This window comes from Sesamum indicum, linkage group LG2 (genome assembly GCF_026168435.1).
Source record: "Sesamum indicum cultivar Baizhima isolate 11 linkage group LG2, ASM2616843v1, whole genome shotgun sequence".
Taxonomy (NCBI): Eukaryota; Viridiplantae; Streptophyta; class Magnoliopsida; order Lamiales; family Pedaliaceae; genus Sesamum; species Sesamum indicum.
Window position 1 is genome coordinate 5122764 of NC_142658.1, and position 13716 is coordinate 5136479.

General features: G+C 37.4%; 2 protein-coding genes and 1 pseudogene across 4 annotated transcripts; 1 reads left to right on the top strand and 2 right to left on the bottom strand.

The window, feature by feature from the left end:
• Positions 1-3: 3 nt before the first annotated feature.
• LOC105180306 (keratinocyte-associated-like protein) lies at positions 4-3435 on the top strand. Of its 2 annotated transcripts, none has more exons than XM_011103977.3 (5): positions 4-164; positions 1183-1342; positions 2036-2087; positions 2863-2929; positions 3068-3435. In XM_011103977.3, the coding sequence occupies exons 2-5, from the start codon at positions 1187-1189 to the stop codon at positions 3156-3158; spliced, it is 366 nt and encodes a 121-aa protein (XP_011102279.1). In that variant the 5' UTR covers positions 4-164; positions 1183-1186; the 3' UTR covers positions 3159-3435. The 2 variants fall into 2 exon arrangements, with proteins under 2 accessions (XP_011102279.1, XP_011102283.1); XM_011103981.3 differs by lacking the exon at positions 4-164 and adding an exon at positions 210-363.
• A 28-nt stretch (positions 3436-3463) lies between these two features.
• On the bottom strand, positions 3464-5606 carry LOC105180324 (putative receptor-like protein kinase At1g11050 pseudogene; annotated as a pseudogene).
• Positions 5607-9064: 3458 nt separating this feature from the next.
• On the bottom strand, positions 9065-12339 carry AAP3 (amino acid permease 3). 2 transcript variants are annotated; one of them, XM_011104000.3, is made up of 7 exons: positions 12182-12339; positions 11166-11283; positions 10828-11061; positions 10624-10717; positions 10323-10537; positions 10075-10214; positions 9065-9973 (listed from the first exon to the last, which is right to left on the bottom strand). In XM_011104000.3, exons 1-7 carry the CDS (start codon positions 12185-12187, stop codon positions 9320-9322), a joined length of 1461 nt encoding a protein of 486 aa, XP_011102302.1. In that variant the 5' UTR covers positions 12188-12339; the 3' UTR covers positions 9065-9319. The 2 variants fall into 2 exon arrangements, with proteins under 2 accessions (XP_011102302.1, XP_011102300.2); XM_011103998.3 differs by lacking the exon at positions 12182-12339 and adding an exon at positions 11642-11660.
• Between the last annotated feature and the right edge of the window lie 1377 nt (positions 12340-13716).

Sequence of the window (13716 nt, forward strand, 5' to 3'; positions counted from 1 at the left end):
TATATTTTTAGCTGAATGGGTAAACGGGGCGGGCGGGCACGGATCGTGTAAATCTTGATTACTTTTACAGTTTAATGAGCAAGGTCCAGGGTTCTGACGGTCTCTGCTGTATATCGTCGGATTTAGCCAAAATTTGATTGGGTACTGAATCAGGCTACGGTTGGGTGAGTCCCATTCTTTTGCGGTATATGCGTTTGTGCAATTTTTTTTCGGATTTTTTTAATTTGATAAATGACAATCTGAATTAGGACGCTTTCTTGTCCGATTTCGAGTAGTTTCTGGGTTTATTTTCGATTCAATCGACTCATTGGCTTGAGATTTATGTCGCCCAAGTTCCAGTGGCAGCTGCTTTTCTAGATTATTGTGAGTTCTTGTTGTTTGTGGCAAAGGGTTCAATAGTTCAAAAGTTTACTGCTTTGTACATCTAAATTACGTGGAAAGAAAAATGATGTAGCAAAACAATTGGAGAGATCTTGATCGCTTGTCAATGGGGTTTGTTATGGTAACAATTTGTGTTTCGTAATGTGAAGATTGAGCAATTTTTAGATTGTAGATCAGCGAAATCGCGGGGTTAGTTTGATGAGCCAGCTTGACGGCAAAATCGAGCATAGGTCGAATATGAAAGATGGATAAATTGGAGTGCTGTAGCACAAAAATGGTTTCATGTATCTAGAATTCAGATCAGTACTTGGACCACAATCGAAAGTCTTCAGTCTTGGAAATAGCCTTAGTATTTGGCTTATGAATGTGAAGCTTCCAGTACTGGAACAACGGACTGAATGATTATTTGTAGGACTCGGACTCAAACTAGACACAAGGGTATCAGGGGGAGTAGTTGCTTAGGATACTTGCAGGTTTAACTTTATTGACTGCAGATTTATTCAAATCCCCACAACTTTTTTATGGTACCTGCAAGTAGACACATTTCTTGTAGCATGGAATTAGGTGTTGGTTACACAGAAAACCAGAGGCCAGTCTTGAACACAAACTTTTAGTCCAAGACTTGTGCTGGAATGGTGGGTATGAAACTTCTCATGAGATATTTGGGTCCCACCTTGAAGGCTAAGTTACATTTTAATTTTGATCATTAATGAGAAATTTGAACAATTGAGTTCCATATACCCATTTATTTTAATTCTTTTTATTAAATGGGCTTTTATGTTTTTGTGTCCTTCATAACAGTAACATGGCTGGAGCTGGGAGTTCTATGCTGTATTCTTTTCTTTTGTTTGTTGTCACGCTTTCTCTACAAGAAATGTATAGAGCGAAGTTGGCATCTTCAGAGTTACTCACTATTCTTGGGGGGTTCACCAGCTCTCTCATATTCCTTTTGCTGCTGACGGTAAGTGACACTGTCGTTTTGACAGTCCGTCATACATGGGGTCATTGTACTCATGTTTAAGCAATCTGGCTGTGTCCGCTAAATGATTGGCGGCAGCTGGTTGCATTTCTAATAGATATTGTATACTCTCCTTTTCTCTCTGTGCCTCACTCCCCATCCATTAAATGCATGCATGATTGCTCTGTATCTTGGAAACATGAGTCCTAGACTTTAAAATAAGGCCTCTTTATCTCACCAAGACTTCTTATATGCATATGCACTTCCCTATTTAGCTTCTTCTCAGTAATCTGCAACATAAATTATCATAATTTAATTTTGAAATTTTAGTAGATGTAAATGTTGCTTGTTATGAATGTTTCACCAAGCCCAACTGCAGCCTTTTTAAATACATTGTTATATATATTTTTGACAATCAACCTGCTACTGTACCTAGATCATTACAAGGGTTCTTTACAACTTTAGTTCAATTTATCATTTTTCCATGCAGAAACTTTATGAGGAATGTCATTGGAAAACTTAAGGTTATTTGAGCTTCGTTATTTTCTCTTGCCACTCACTATTTTGTTCCCTAGTCATGTTCGTTAGCAAGCAGCAACATCACAACCTGATCTGTCCAGCATGCTTTACTTAAGCAACTGTTACATGTATGATATGATTTTGTTATATGCCTCTGACTTCGATGTTTCTTTCTAGTTCATTGGAAATTATCAGGAAACATGTGGTATCAGGACTGGATGGGGTACCGGTAAGCACAAGATTTTCTTTGGATAATTTCTTTGCTATATTTACGTACCCTATAGCTGGAAAGAATGTCAATATTCAGATTTTTTGCCTTCCCTTTCTGGTTTAAGCACTAATTCATTTTATCTAAACCAACACCTAGTACATGCCGCTCATGTGCTTTACAAATATTAGCTGTTAATTTCGTGCAAATGTCATCATTTGAATAGTCTCCTGTATCCTCCTGCAATGCTTGTTATAATTGCTGTCATGAGTTTTCATGTGAAGCTTCTGATCTAAAATTTGGTGATCAGTATTTTAAAGGTATTGTAGACATGCTAAATATTTTCGTCATTTGCACCTGGAAACATGTTCTCTATATTAATCACAGCCACTTGAAATTAATTTTTGCATTATTTATTTTATTCCTAGGGTATATAGATAATTTATTTGGTCTTATTGGAATTTGTATCATGGGCTAACGCTCAGATTGGTGTTTGCCCCTGTCCAACTTTTGCTTGGTGGGAGCTGTAGATGGAATTATTTCAAGAGGATAGGGATTGGGGAGGGTTATGATTACTCTCCCAGTGTGAAAATCAGTGTGACATGATTCAGAATCGCATCTAGGAAAGTGACATTTTAATGACATGCAGAAGTTCTATCCATTAAGATCTCCATAGATCACATGTGCAGTGATCTCCTGAATATAGCATGTACATGCTGCATAATTCTCTGATTGATAGAAAGATGATGACATGGTGATTTGTGTAACTTACTAGTCTTCAACTTTGTTGGTTCAGTTATATTTGCTGAGGCAGTGGCACTGATAGCTGCTAGCACTGTTCACCGAGTTTGTATTACAACCTGGTAATTTATCATCCTTTTAGCCACTTGGTCATCACATTTTCACTTTAGGACTGGCATAAGACTGAAAATTTAAAAGCTAAACCTGTTAAATTAATTGTGAACTTCTTGCAACTCTGATCAAGTGTTTTCGACATGCAGCTTTCTGTTTTCTGCTGGATTATTATATGAGGTCAACCAACTTTCAGGGATGATGCTGTCCAAAAGTGAACCAAAGGCTAAAAGGTTTTGAGTGGAAGATGCTTCAGTAGAGCATCTCGTTTTTAATATCACCTTTCCCCCTGTTTTTTTAACATCTTTAGGTGGTTCTGAACAAGGCCTATATTGGTTAGCCGTGTACACTGAGATGATCGAGTATGAATTTTCAAGTACTGAATCTTTGTGCCTAGAGCTACCCAATGATCACTTGATGATCACTTTTTGTGGTTACTAGGACTCAAGAATCCTCATCAACACAAACAGTACCTCATTCATTGTATTAGTGAAATGAATCTGATTAGTTGGACAAACTTCGTTATCATGTTAAAAGCGGCAAACTGTAATAATCTTGCTTATTTTTTATACATGCATAAACTATCTGGATAATGGGTGAAAGAAATTCTTTTCTGGATCTAATTTTCATGAACTAATGCTGAACATAGCTATTGATCCCTCGCTTGTGGATGAACTATACTTGAAAGGCATTTGCAGCATTTCACGAGTGAGAGGCAATGGCCGCTCAGGCAGTCGTGGGATGTCAATGTCTCCTTCAAGCATCTTCAGTGCATCAGCAATGGTAGGTCTAAGTGCCACCATCACATGTGCGCAGAGCAACCCAACATGCGCAAATCTCTCCATAACACCCTTTGGGCCTTCGTTTCTTATCGACTCGTGAAAAATCTCTTCAACTCTTCCAGATTTCACAAGCGCCCAAGCCCAATCAGTGATCAAAATCTTTGAAGTTGCTGATGCATCAAGAGCCCTCCTGCTGCTCATAATCTCAAGAATCACAATGCCAAAGCTGTAAACATCACTCTTATCTGTCAATTGTCCATAAAGTGCATACTCTGGCGCAAGGTATCCATGCGTGCCAGCAACTCTCGTGGTGAGGTGGGATTGGCTTTCTGCGCTTTGCTTAGCCAATCCAAAATCAGCCACTTTAGCCTTCATGTCTGAATCCAGAAGAATGTTTGTAGCTTTTATATCGCGATGATAAATTGCAGGCTTGATTCCATAATGCAAGTAAGCAAGTCCTTTTGCGATGTCAAGAATTATGTTCTTGCGCTGAGGCCAAGATAGATTCTGCTTCTTGTCGTTAACGAAAAGGTGGTTTTCCAGGCTCCCGTTTGACATGAAATCATAAACGAGATACCTCTTCTTACCCTTAAATCTCTCACTTGTAACGCAGAATCCCCTGAGAGCAAGAAGATTTCTGTGCCTGATCTTGCTGATGATCTCTGCCTCATTGGTGAATTCGTCGTCCCCTTTGGATTCCAAATCAAGAATTTGCTTGACAGCAACTTCAGTGCCATCTGAAAGAGTCCCTTTATAAACAACTCCATATCCACCCTTTCCTATCATATTCTTCTGCAAGAATCCATTAGTAGCTTGTTCTAACTCTGCTACATGAAACCATTTGGCACCTGAGTTAGGCAGCACCCTAGACTTCATAGAATGCACATAGGATTCATGCATCAGATCCTGTTTTTTCTTCTTGTCCCACTTTCTGTAAACCAGGAACAATATAACTGCAAAACATGTCCCAATAAAGCCTCCCATCACCCCGAAGAGCAATTTTCTTTTCGTATTATTCGATCCTTTACCATTTGCAGAGCTAGATAAGGGCAGGCCTAATATGCAAGAAGCTGTTCTGACATCCTCAGGTCCATAATCATTGACAATAGCAGCAGCATAAAGTATGGCAAAGAAGAAACATTTTGTGGAGTTAGGATGTAAAGAAACAAGATAAGAGTTCACCTTCAACCCTGCATCCACGCACAAACTGCATCGTGTTAAGCCCGTTAAGTCTCCATTACAGGAGGATTCTAGTGGGGCGTACGTGTAAACTCTTTGAGTCCAATCGTTTACTGTTACAATTCCGGCACAGCTGGTGGATGGTCTATTGACGAATTCAGTTGTGTCATTGAAGCAAGCAGGGAACAAGGAACCGGGTATCGACATTGAAAAGAGCTTTTCTTGGAAGTTTGCCATGCAAGAAGATGAAGTGTTTGCATCAGGGAGATAAAACAAGGAGGAATCTTTGAGGTACTGGGCAAGGCCCATACCGAAAACGCTGCGAAGAGTTTGGCAGCAGGCTGATTGAACTGGTTCTCTGCACAGGGAAGTGTCCCATGGGAAGGTTTCAACATAGTCAAAATTGATGGGGCATAAAGAATCAGCCGCCCGATTAGTGCAAAAATGAGTGAAGAAGAAGATGATCGGGAAGAGAACATGGGATTTGTTCATCTTCTGTGCTAATCAAGAAGTTGTCCAAAACAGAGCATTTTGCATAAAAATCAGGTGTGAGGTTGATAAATGAAGTTTTGGGATCGGAGAGAGGTCAGAAAGCATCAAATCAATCTTGGCTGCTGCGGTCAAATTGCACGTTTGGGAATGGAGAGGTTAATTATGATATGATTTTGTTGGAGGCTGCTGCTGGTCAAAGTTCACCGGCACGAAAGTTCTGTGCTTTAACAAACTAAACAGTGATTAAACAAGAACGACTCGCGGTCTTTGTTTTACATTTTTGTAGCATACAATAGACATAAAAAAGAAATTCTTTGATTATGGCCTCCGAGTTTCTCATAGATCAATATTGTTGCAAAACTTGAGTAGTTTAAATGAATCGTATTATTAAGAAGACAAGAATTGATTTTGTTGATATTTCCTGAACCCTGTGTTGAGTGGAGCATCATTCTTTTGTCGAATTGAAATTTAATAAAAAACCCCTCAAAAGATTTTTGGTGATTCTTGATCTATGAATTCACCGTTCTTCATTAACTTTTAGCTGATTTTCGAAGGTATTGTTGAAAATAATGGATGAAACTTGAAGTTTTGGTGGACAGCATTGGGTTCAAAGCCCATGCAAAATCAGCTCATATTACCCCATTAAAGCCCAAAGCCAATCACCTCTTCCTGACCCGTCGACGAGCTGATGGGCCTTCTAGATCCAATTTTCCCATAAATAAAACTCGGCAATTTCAAAATTTCTTCAATCATGATGATACTTTTGGGGAATTGATTTGCAATCCGTGCTCAATAGCTCAATTCATCGGAGGAAAAGTAGTAATATTCAAATTCAAGGAATTCCGTATGCTGCAATAGTTATGATGATTTGTGGGAATCACAATTTCTCAAAGAAATTTGGGTGAATGCTGGTGGGACGCAGGAGAATGAGGGGTTCCGATTTTGGGATTCATAGGGAGTTAGCCCTTCAAATAGAGTGTATGTGTTGTAAGTGCTTGGATTTTGTGAACATCTATCTAATATATGATGCAGCTCTTTAGCAGTTTTCTTCTGTTTTCAATTTGCTGAAGAAGTATAATATGGGTTTATGTTGAGATTGGGGTGAATTGTTATCTTGATTCTTGTTTATACTGAGTATATATTTGAAGTCTCACGAAATTATCAAGGCATGATGACAGTTTCCCAAGGCTTCTTAGCTACAAATAAACTAACATGCTTGCTCCGGAACTGTTTTGACGAATATAATATTTCATTATCAGATATTCACATGTCAATTTAACCTTAAGAGTGCATGAAACTAAAGTCTTCCCATAAACATTTGGAAAAATGAAGAGAAAACCTCTACTCTGAGTGACTGACTGACCTCCCGAGGCAATTCTGCTCCGGAGGATGAAGCTTTTTATCAGTTTTTGAATCATTCTGCATCTCAGTTTTTGGTTCATTTGCCCGTCCCTCAGGACAACATAATCTGGAACGTGCCGCATGAATGATTACTTTGATCCAATAAAAAATGTTCACAAAAGACTACCTTAGACAAGTTGAGCAGAAAGGAGCTACTCTCTGACAAAAACATGTTGCTGAGGAGGTTCTTGATCTTCCTGAGGCACTCCTTACCAGTTGTTATAATCCAAAGTGGTTGAAACTTGGCATTATCGTATGCAAGACTATGCTGCTAATGAATCAGGTTCAAATTACATTTGTAAGAATTTTTCCACTTTAACTTTTACATTTTCACATGTTATACCTCAACTAACTCATGGGGAGCTGGATTAGATGCCGATTTCTTGATTGTTGAGCAAACAAGTGGGATTCCTTGTGTCTAGATACAGAGATAACTGACTACTTGTGTGAATACAAGTTATTATGTGGGGAATATTAAGGTTTTCGTGTAATTATTTAATACATGTACATCTATTTCATCGTTTTTTTGTACTGCTATAGACTATAGTTGTTAGAGTGTTACAAGATTATAAGCCGAGTTTCCTGCAGAGGAGGCATCTGGATACATTTTAGTTTTTCTCAATTCTTGTTGATATATTAGTAAAACATTGATTACAATGAACTTGGTTATTAGTAGATGACATGTCTTGATAATTTCTTATGCACATGGCGATAGGAAAATCAAAATTGTAACTTGTGATTCCGAGAATGTTGGGGGTCCCATTACCAAAATAATTAACTGAAAAATAAGAATGCAGACCAGGTACAGCCTATTTCTTTTATTTTAATAATTTTTCTTTTACAAAATAAAAACCAAAATGGCAATAATTGAAAGATGATAATTCAGTCTCACACCCACCCACTTACTGATCTGAAATTCCCATAACAGAAAAGAGCAAAAGATTTCATACAAACTACTTTTACTGCAATTTTTGGTCATATAGTATGATCCTTTCAACATACAATGTGGTAGAGATGAGCATTACTAACTTTACAGCCAAATGGATGCCTTTTTCTTTTTTCTGTACATAATTTAGGTGATATCCACAAGAAAAAGAAGAAAATGGGAAACACATTTCTTTGTAGGAATAAAAATTAGTATAAATTTAGGATATAGTATTGAGTGAATTATTGGGTTTTAGTATCTTATCTATTTCATGAGTCTCAACACTATCTCAAACTTTATACCACTTTGTGACTGACTATGTTTGTCCCATATGTTTTTGAGGTTGTACTTGTCCTCCATCCATCCTCGTAGTGGTGGTAGGAGCAAGAGCATAAGGGCATCCACACCCTACTGTTTGATTTTATGCACATGGATGGTCCATAAAATGCCAAACTCCAAAGTCTTCTACTGTCTTTGGTTCAATAAAGTTAGCATCCTTTCAAAAGGTTCAACCTTGTTGTGATATGGCCCTTGTCAGTTCCATCACCATCACCTTCCCCCACTCCCCTCTTGGCCACTCTACATGCCATCAGGTCCAATAGAATCTTTGCACTGTAAACCATTAGATTGTATGCAAGTCTGTAGTCTCACTGCATACCTTCCGTGATCCAATAGTTTTGAATGGAATGACTCTATGAGAATCGATCCGTTCAAAAATTACAACACCCTATCATTGTTGAGTTGTAAAGAGGTGGTGGTTTTCATTATCTACCCTTTCTAACCCCACTGATCTTGGATGGACCGTTGAGTGGTCTCGCTCCGGTCCATCCAATAAGCACACACCATCTTGTCAGGAACCGTAAATAAATTGATCTAGCAGAAATATGCAACTCATCTACATTAACCGATTACTAAAAAGAAAAAAAGAAACCATATTATATAACTAGTGTGAGGTGACCATGTGTGGAACTACTCACAGTACAATTTGGATATAGTTTGAAGATTTTGTGATTGCTAGTATGAAGTAACCCCACAACCTCTAGTGTGTTTGGACAGTTGTGAATGGTGTACCTAGACATTGTTCAATTATTGCAACCAAGTAGATGTTACTCAAATATCTCTTGTAAATGTGTCCAATCATTGTCAAACCAGACGAGTTTTATGGGTTGTCTGCTCCACACAACTTAATGTTATAGTGTATATAATTGATTCCCGTGTGCAGTTGTTTATTGCTTAATGAATGCATTGATTGATTAATCACGGGGGACTAAAAGACAATGGAAAGAAAAATGATCTCAAGACAAGGGAATAAACTAATATTTAGCATGTGATTAGGGAATGGAAAGGACAATATATAAGACAGGTCCTTGAGGACTTCAATTGAGTTTTCTACTATTTCAACTGAGAAATAGATGAAGTTTACATTGGAAAATATGGGGATTCTTGAATTCCACATAAATACATGCATCAACCCTGTTTCCCTCTTGTGATACAGTGAAATCCACAACCCTTTTAGGCTTGTTATGAACATGAAGTAAAATTTGTAAAATTCCTAAATGTTTTTTGTTTTTCTTCTCTTTCTCTTCTTGAAAAAGCATTGGTAATAATACAAAAACAAATGATCAGTAACTGGTCTTGAAGGGCTTGTAAACCTTGAGGTCAGAAACAACTCCAGCAAAGGAACCAACAAGAGCAGCAACAGATATAACAAGACAAGCCATACTCAGAATTTGGAGGCACATCCATCTTGCACTCCATTTGGGGATTCTCTTCTGCGCAATGTACATTTCCACAGGGAAATAGACTGTCAGAGGCCAAAACCCGAGAGCGCCAAGAATCCCAACCACATCATTAAAAAACGGCATGAGCATTGAAATTATGGTTGTAATGATCACAAAGATGGTTCTCCAAATAAGTCGGAAAAGGTTGAGCTTGTAAGGCTTGATGCCGGGGATAGGGATAGTGATCTCTGCAGTGATGAATTTGCTGTCAGGGTACCATTCTAATGCAGTCTTTTCGATGAAGGCGAAAAGGGGTTGGCAGTAAACTTGGTAAGCACCGATAAGGTGGACAACAATGGCAACGTTGGCAATGTCAAGAAGCCAGTAAGGGTTGTAAAAGCCGAAACCGGTGAGAAGGTTTCCAGGGGATAAGTCTCCAAATGCTGCATAGCCAAAGCAGCCACATAGCATGTAGAAAACTGTTGTTACTGCTACACTTAGAAGAGTGGCCTTTTTCATCGTCTTGTATTCTGATGGGGGAGATTTAATTGTATCCTGTCATTGAAAAGAATCATGTTAAATGACAATCAGTTTATGTGAATTCAACTGTGACTATATTATGTGCCAAAAAAAGCGAAAATAAAGCACAACTATACCTGAATTTCAATGAGAATGAGGGAGTAGGAATAGGCAAAAGCTATGGCTCCAAGAGCTTGGAAGCTTCTCCATATCTTTTGTGTTTCAGTGACTGTGCCAATGCTTATTCCAGTCAGACTTCCCCTGATTTTACCATTTTCTGTAAACAGCAAAAAGTGTCATAAAAATACTTAAGGAATCAAGAAACTTGGCCTCTTCATTAACACAACTTAAAGTTGAAATATAGAAGAAGCGCTTCCTTCTCTACCTGCAACTTTTGCTACACCAAGACCCAAACCAATGGTGGAATACGTAAACGACATGATCGCAGCGACAATCGAAAGCCACCATATCTGATCAAAATCTGGGATTTGGGAGAAAATTATTTCTATAACACCAAATGCAATCATGTAAGGATTGCTTGAAACTCTGCAAGGGCTACTATCTCCTTTCGAGTGGAAGCAATTAGACCTCTCAATCGCCCTGTTCCATATATATATATATATCAGTACACTAAAACATTTCCAACCAGAGATTAACATCAAGAAACTGATGAACTCCATACTCACATCATGCTTATAGATGAAGCAATGGTGTAACCAATAGCAACTCCAAAAAGATTCACATACTGAATTGCCCCACAAAGTTTAACCTTGAACCCACCTGAAGAAATTCAAGAAAATCACAAGTTCCAAACTGATGTTCACCACTTTGCTCAAAAAAGAAAAACACAAAAGACCATGAAACTTAAAGAAAACATCAAGGAAATCTACCCAAGTTGGCTCTAACAGCATCCATGTATGTGTAGTTTCTCTTGCCGGTATCAGGATCACCGGACCGGTAACATGTGGACAGAAGAGCAGAGGTGTAGTATGTCACAAATGAGAACAAGAACATCACAGTTGGTCCAGCAATCCATCCCAACTGAGCCACAGCCCAAGCCAAGGACAGAACTCCAGACCCAATCACAGCTGTTATGATATGAGCACTTGCAGTCCATACAGTTCCTGTGTATCAAGAAAACGTACACACACCACACTTGAGACACAAACAAAACTACACCAAGAAACTGAAAATTTAGAACATAAGTGTAAGAGAAGAAGAGAAATACCAGTTCTCTTGAGCCGTCCATCATCATCATAACACTTGGATCCACCCTGATTCGGCACGTTGATGGAGACATCAAAAACTTGGTGTTGGTACTGCCTTGATCCTGTACTCTCACTCATCTTGATTTTTTTTTCCCAATAAAAAAGAATTCCAAAATAAAATCAGAAACTGATATATATATATATATGACAGCTATAAGAGCTGCTTAATTCTGATGAATCAGTGCAGAAATTTAGTGCATGGAAGGGGACTCCCACTCCCAACTGTTTTCTTGCCAGTACACTTTAAACTAGTTGCAGAAACACATGCAAGCAAATTTTAGGACACACTTTTCAAGATTTCTCTTCCTGCAAGAACCCAAATGGATTTTCTATTTCTATGTGTCAGTTAATATTTTATACACTCAAGACTGAAGTAGGACTGCTATAGCTGGTAGTAGTAGTAGTAGGGGTATATATAGGAAGAGAAATAGCTTACAAGTTTTGCGCAAGTCGGCATACAAAATGACACAAAGAGAGACGCGTTTTGTCAAACATTTAAAATCGTGTGACGCCCCCCCACCTAAAAGCCTCCTAAAAGGCATAGCTATTGCAGGTATATTATTGACTTCAATTTGATAAGCAACAGAACCCACCCCACCCCCCAAAAGCGGCCTGCGGTTACATGAAACGTAGCCTTGGCAATTCTAATACGTGGCAAATTCACATAAATTCTTGAAACTTAAGAGCAAAGTAAAAATTCCTCAGAGATGAAATTAAGGTAAAAAGACAGCATGTGTAGATATGGTTGGTTTGGAAGGTGCATGAAATGGGCCCTCATAAATACTACACAAACAGATGAATTTCTACTTCTTCATGGGATTGATGTCACTAACATGAACATCTCTCATGTCTTAATTCCTACTTTCAGTTAACATAAGCCATGTGTTTTCCACACTTACATAACACAACCGTAAGAAGAATGCTTAAGAAACTGAAACTGAAAATAGGACAAAATGACATCTTCAAGGGTTCTTACTGTCATTGTGCTGTAGTAGCAGCAGCACTACTTGTGATGATCAAGAATGAAATCAACCCTAATCAAGAAGAAGCAATCAAAGATGAAGAAACGGGGTTTTGAGTAGTATGTATTGTGTGAGTAGTGTTTGATCAAACTGGCAAGCAATATATATATACATGCAAAAAGAGAAGTGGGAGTAGTGAAATGATGATCATATTCTAATCTGCAGTCTCTTTTATTGAGAACCTTTGAATCACAATTATTTGCAGTCTGCGCCAATTCTCATCCATCCCTTTATTACACAAGAATATGGTTCTCTCTTTTCATATTAATCAAGAAATATAAAAGATAAATAAATTAAAAATTTAATGGGGTTGTAGTTGTTAATGTATATAAGTAATATTTGAGAGGACAAACAGACAGACACCTAAGACCATCAGTTTTCAGTCAGACATTTTGCTTAGAATATTGGTCCAAAAATGGTGATGGTGGTTTTCTATTTTCTTATTTTTTTTATACTTTTTAAGACAAGTAATTGCCATTGATGGATGGACATTCAGTATCCTATTCTCTCAATGTCTGGTTCCCAAAGTCTGAGGAAAGAAAGGTTATTACACAAAGACAATTACTCCTTTTGATCAGTGGGTATATATATATATATATATCCCTTTAAAGCTTTGATATCTACTAATTTTCTCTTATATCATTTTATAATCAAATTTCTCCAATTCTACAATTGAATTTTTTGTGTATATATGTTCTTCATGCAAAAGATAAATTAGCTATTTTATATTTCTTGTTAGTTATTATTTAATAATTCGCAATGTCCGGCCGATCATGTACTTATAACGGAAAAATGTAATGAAAGAATAAGCAATTAATCATGTTTGGTTCAATTAAAGCTCGTTTGATGAGCTCAATTAAATTATAAACCGCAATTTTTCAATAACAATTCAACAAATTTGAACAATAATATATATATTCGTTTCGACAATAACATCGATCTACCACCCTAATCTTTGATGGTCATTTGAATATTTATAAAGCAAGTTAGGCAATAGGAAAAATGATCAGTTTAATGATGTACGAGTTTAATGTTTGTGAGTTGATGATTACTGTAGATGTAAGACCTAATTTGGGCCCTTTTTCTTCCTTAAAAATGATTAATGGAATCTGAAGAAGTTGGGAGAAAATCCCAAAAAAATAAATAAAATAATTTCAACTTTCCAGCTAATTAGATTAAATTAAAATTATGTGTGTGTAATTAGTGGGAGAACATTCCTTCTGTCCACTTATGGGCTTAGCTAACAACATCACATGACTTGTTCACCTTAAATAGTTATTACTCAAACCTTAAGGAACCAATAGATTTTTCACTACAATCCCACTTTGTCTTTCTTAGCATATATCCCATAAAAAGAATCATTGCATTTTAATTTATTAATACTTATAATCTTAGATCATTAATGAAAAATATTCCAATTTGATAACCACTTTTTGCTTACAACCTCAGTTCTTGGAAAAAGCTACCTACAGATGTTTTAATTACTCAT

Bases quoted from the DNA above. Each gene is read 5' to 3' on its own strand.
- LOC105180306 (XM_011103977.3), top strand. From the start codon at position 1,187: ATGGCTGGAGCTGGGAGTTCTATGCTGTATTCTTTTCTTTTGTTTGTT. The intron at 1,343-2,035 runs GTAAGTGACACT...GTTTCTTTCTAG, and splicing joins TATTCCTTTTGCTGCTGACG to TTCATTGGAAATTATCAGGA. The intron at 2,088-2,862 runs GTAAGCACAAGA...TTGTTGGTTCAG, and splicing joins CAGGACTGGATGGGGTACCG to TTATATTTGCTGAGGCAGTG.
- AAP3 (XM_011104000.3), bottom strand. The intron at 11,062-11,165 runs GTATTTCTCTTC...CTTGATACACAG, and splicing joins TGGACGGCTCAAGAGAACTG to GAACTGTATGGACTGCAAGT. The intron at 10,215-10,322 runs GTAGAGAAGGAA...TGCTGTTTACAG, and splicing joins TGGTGTAGCAAAAGTTGCAG to AAAATGGTAAAATCAGGGGA.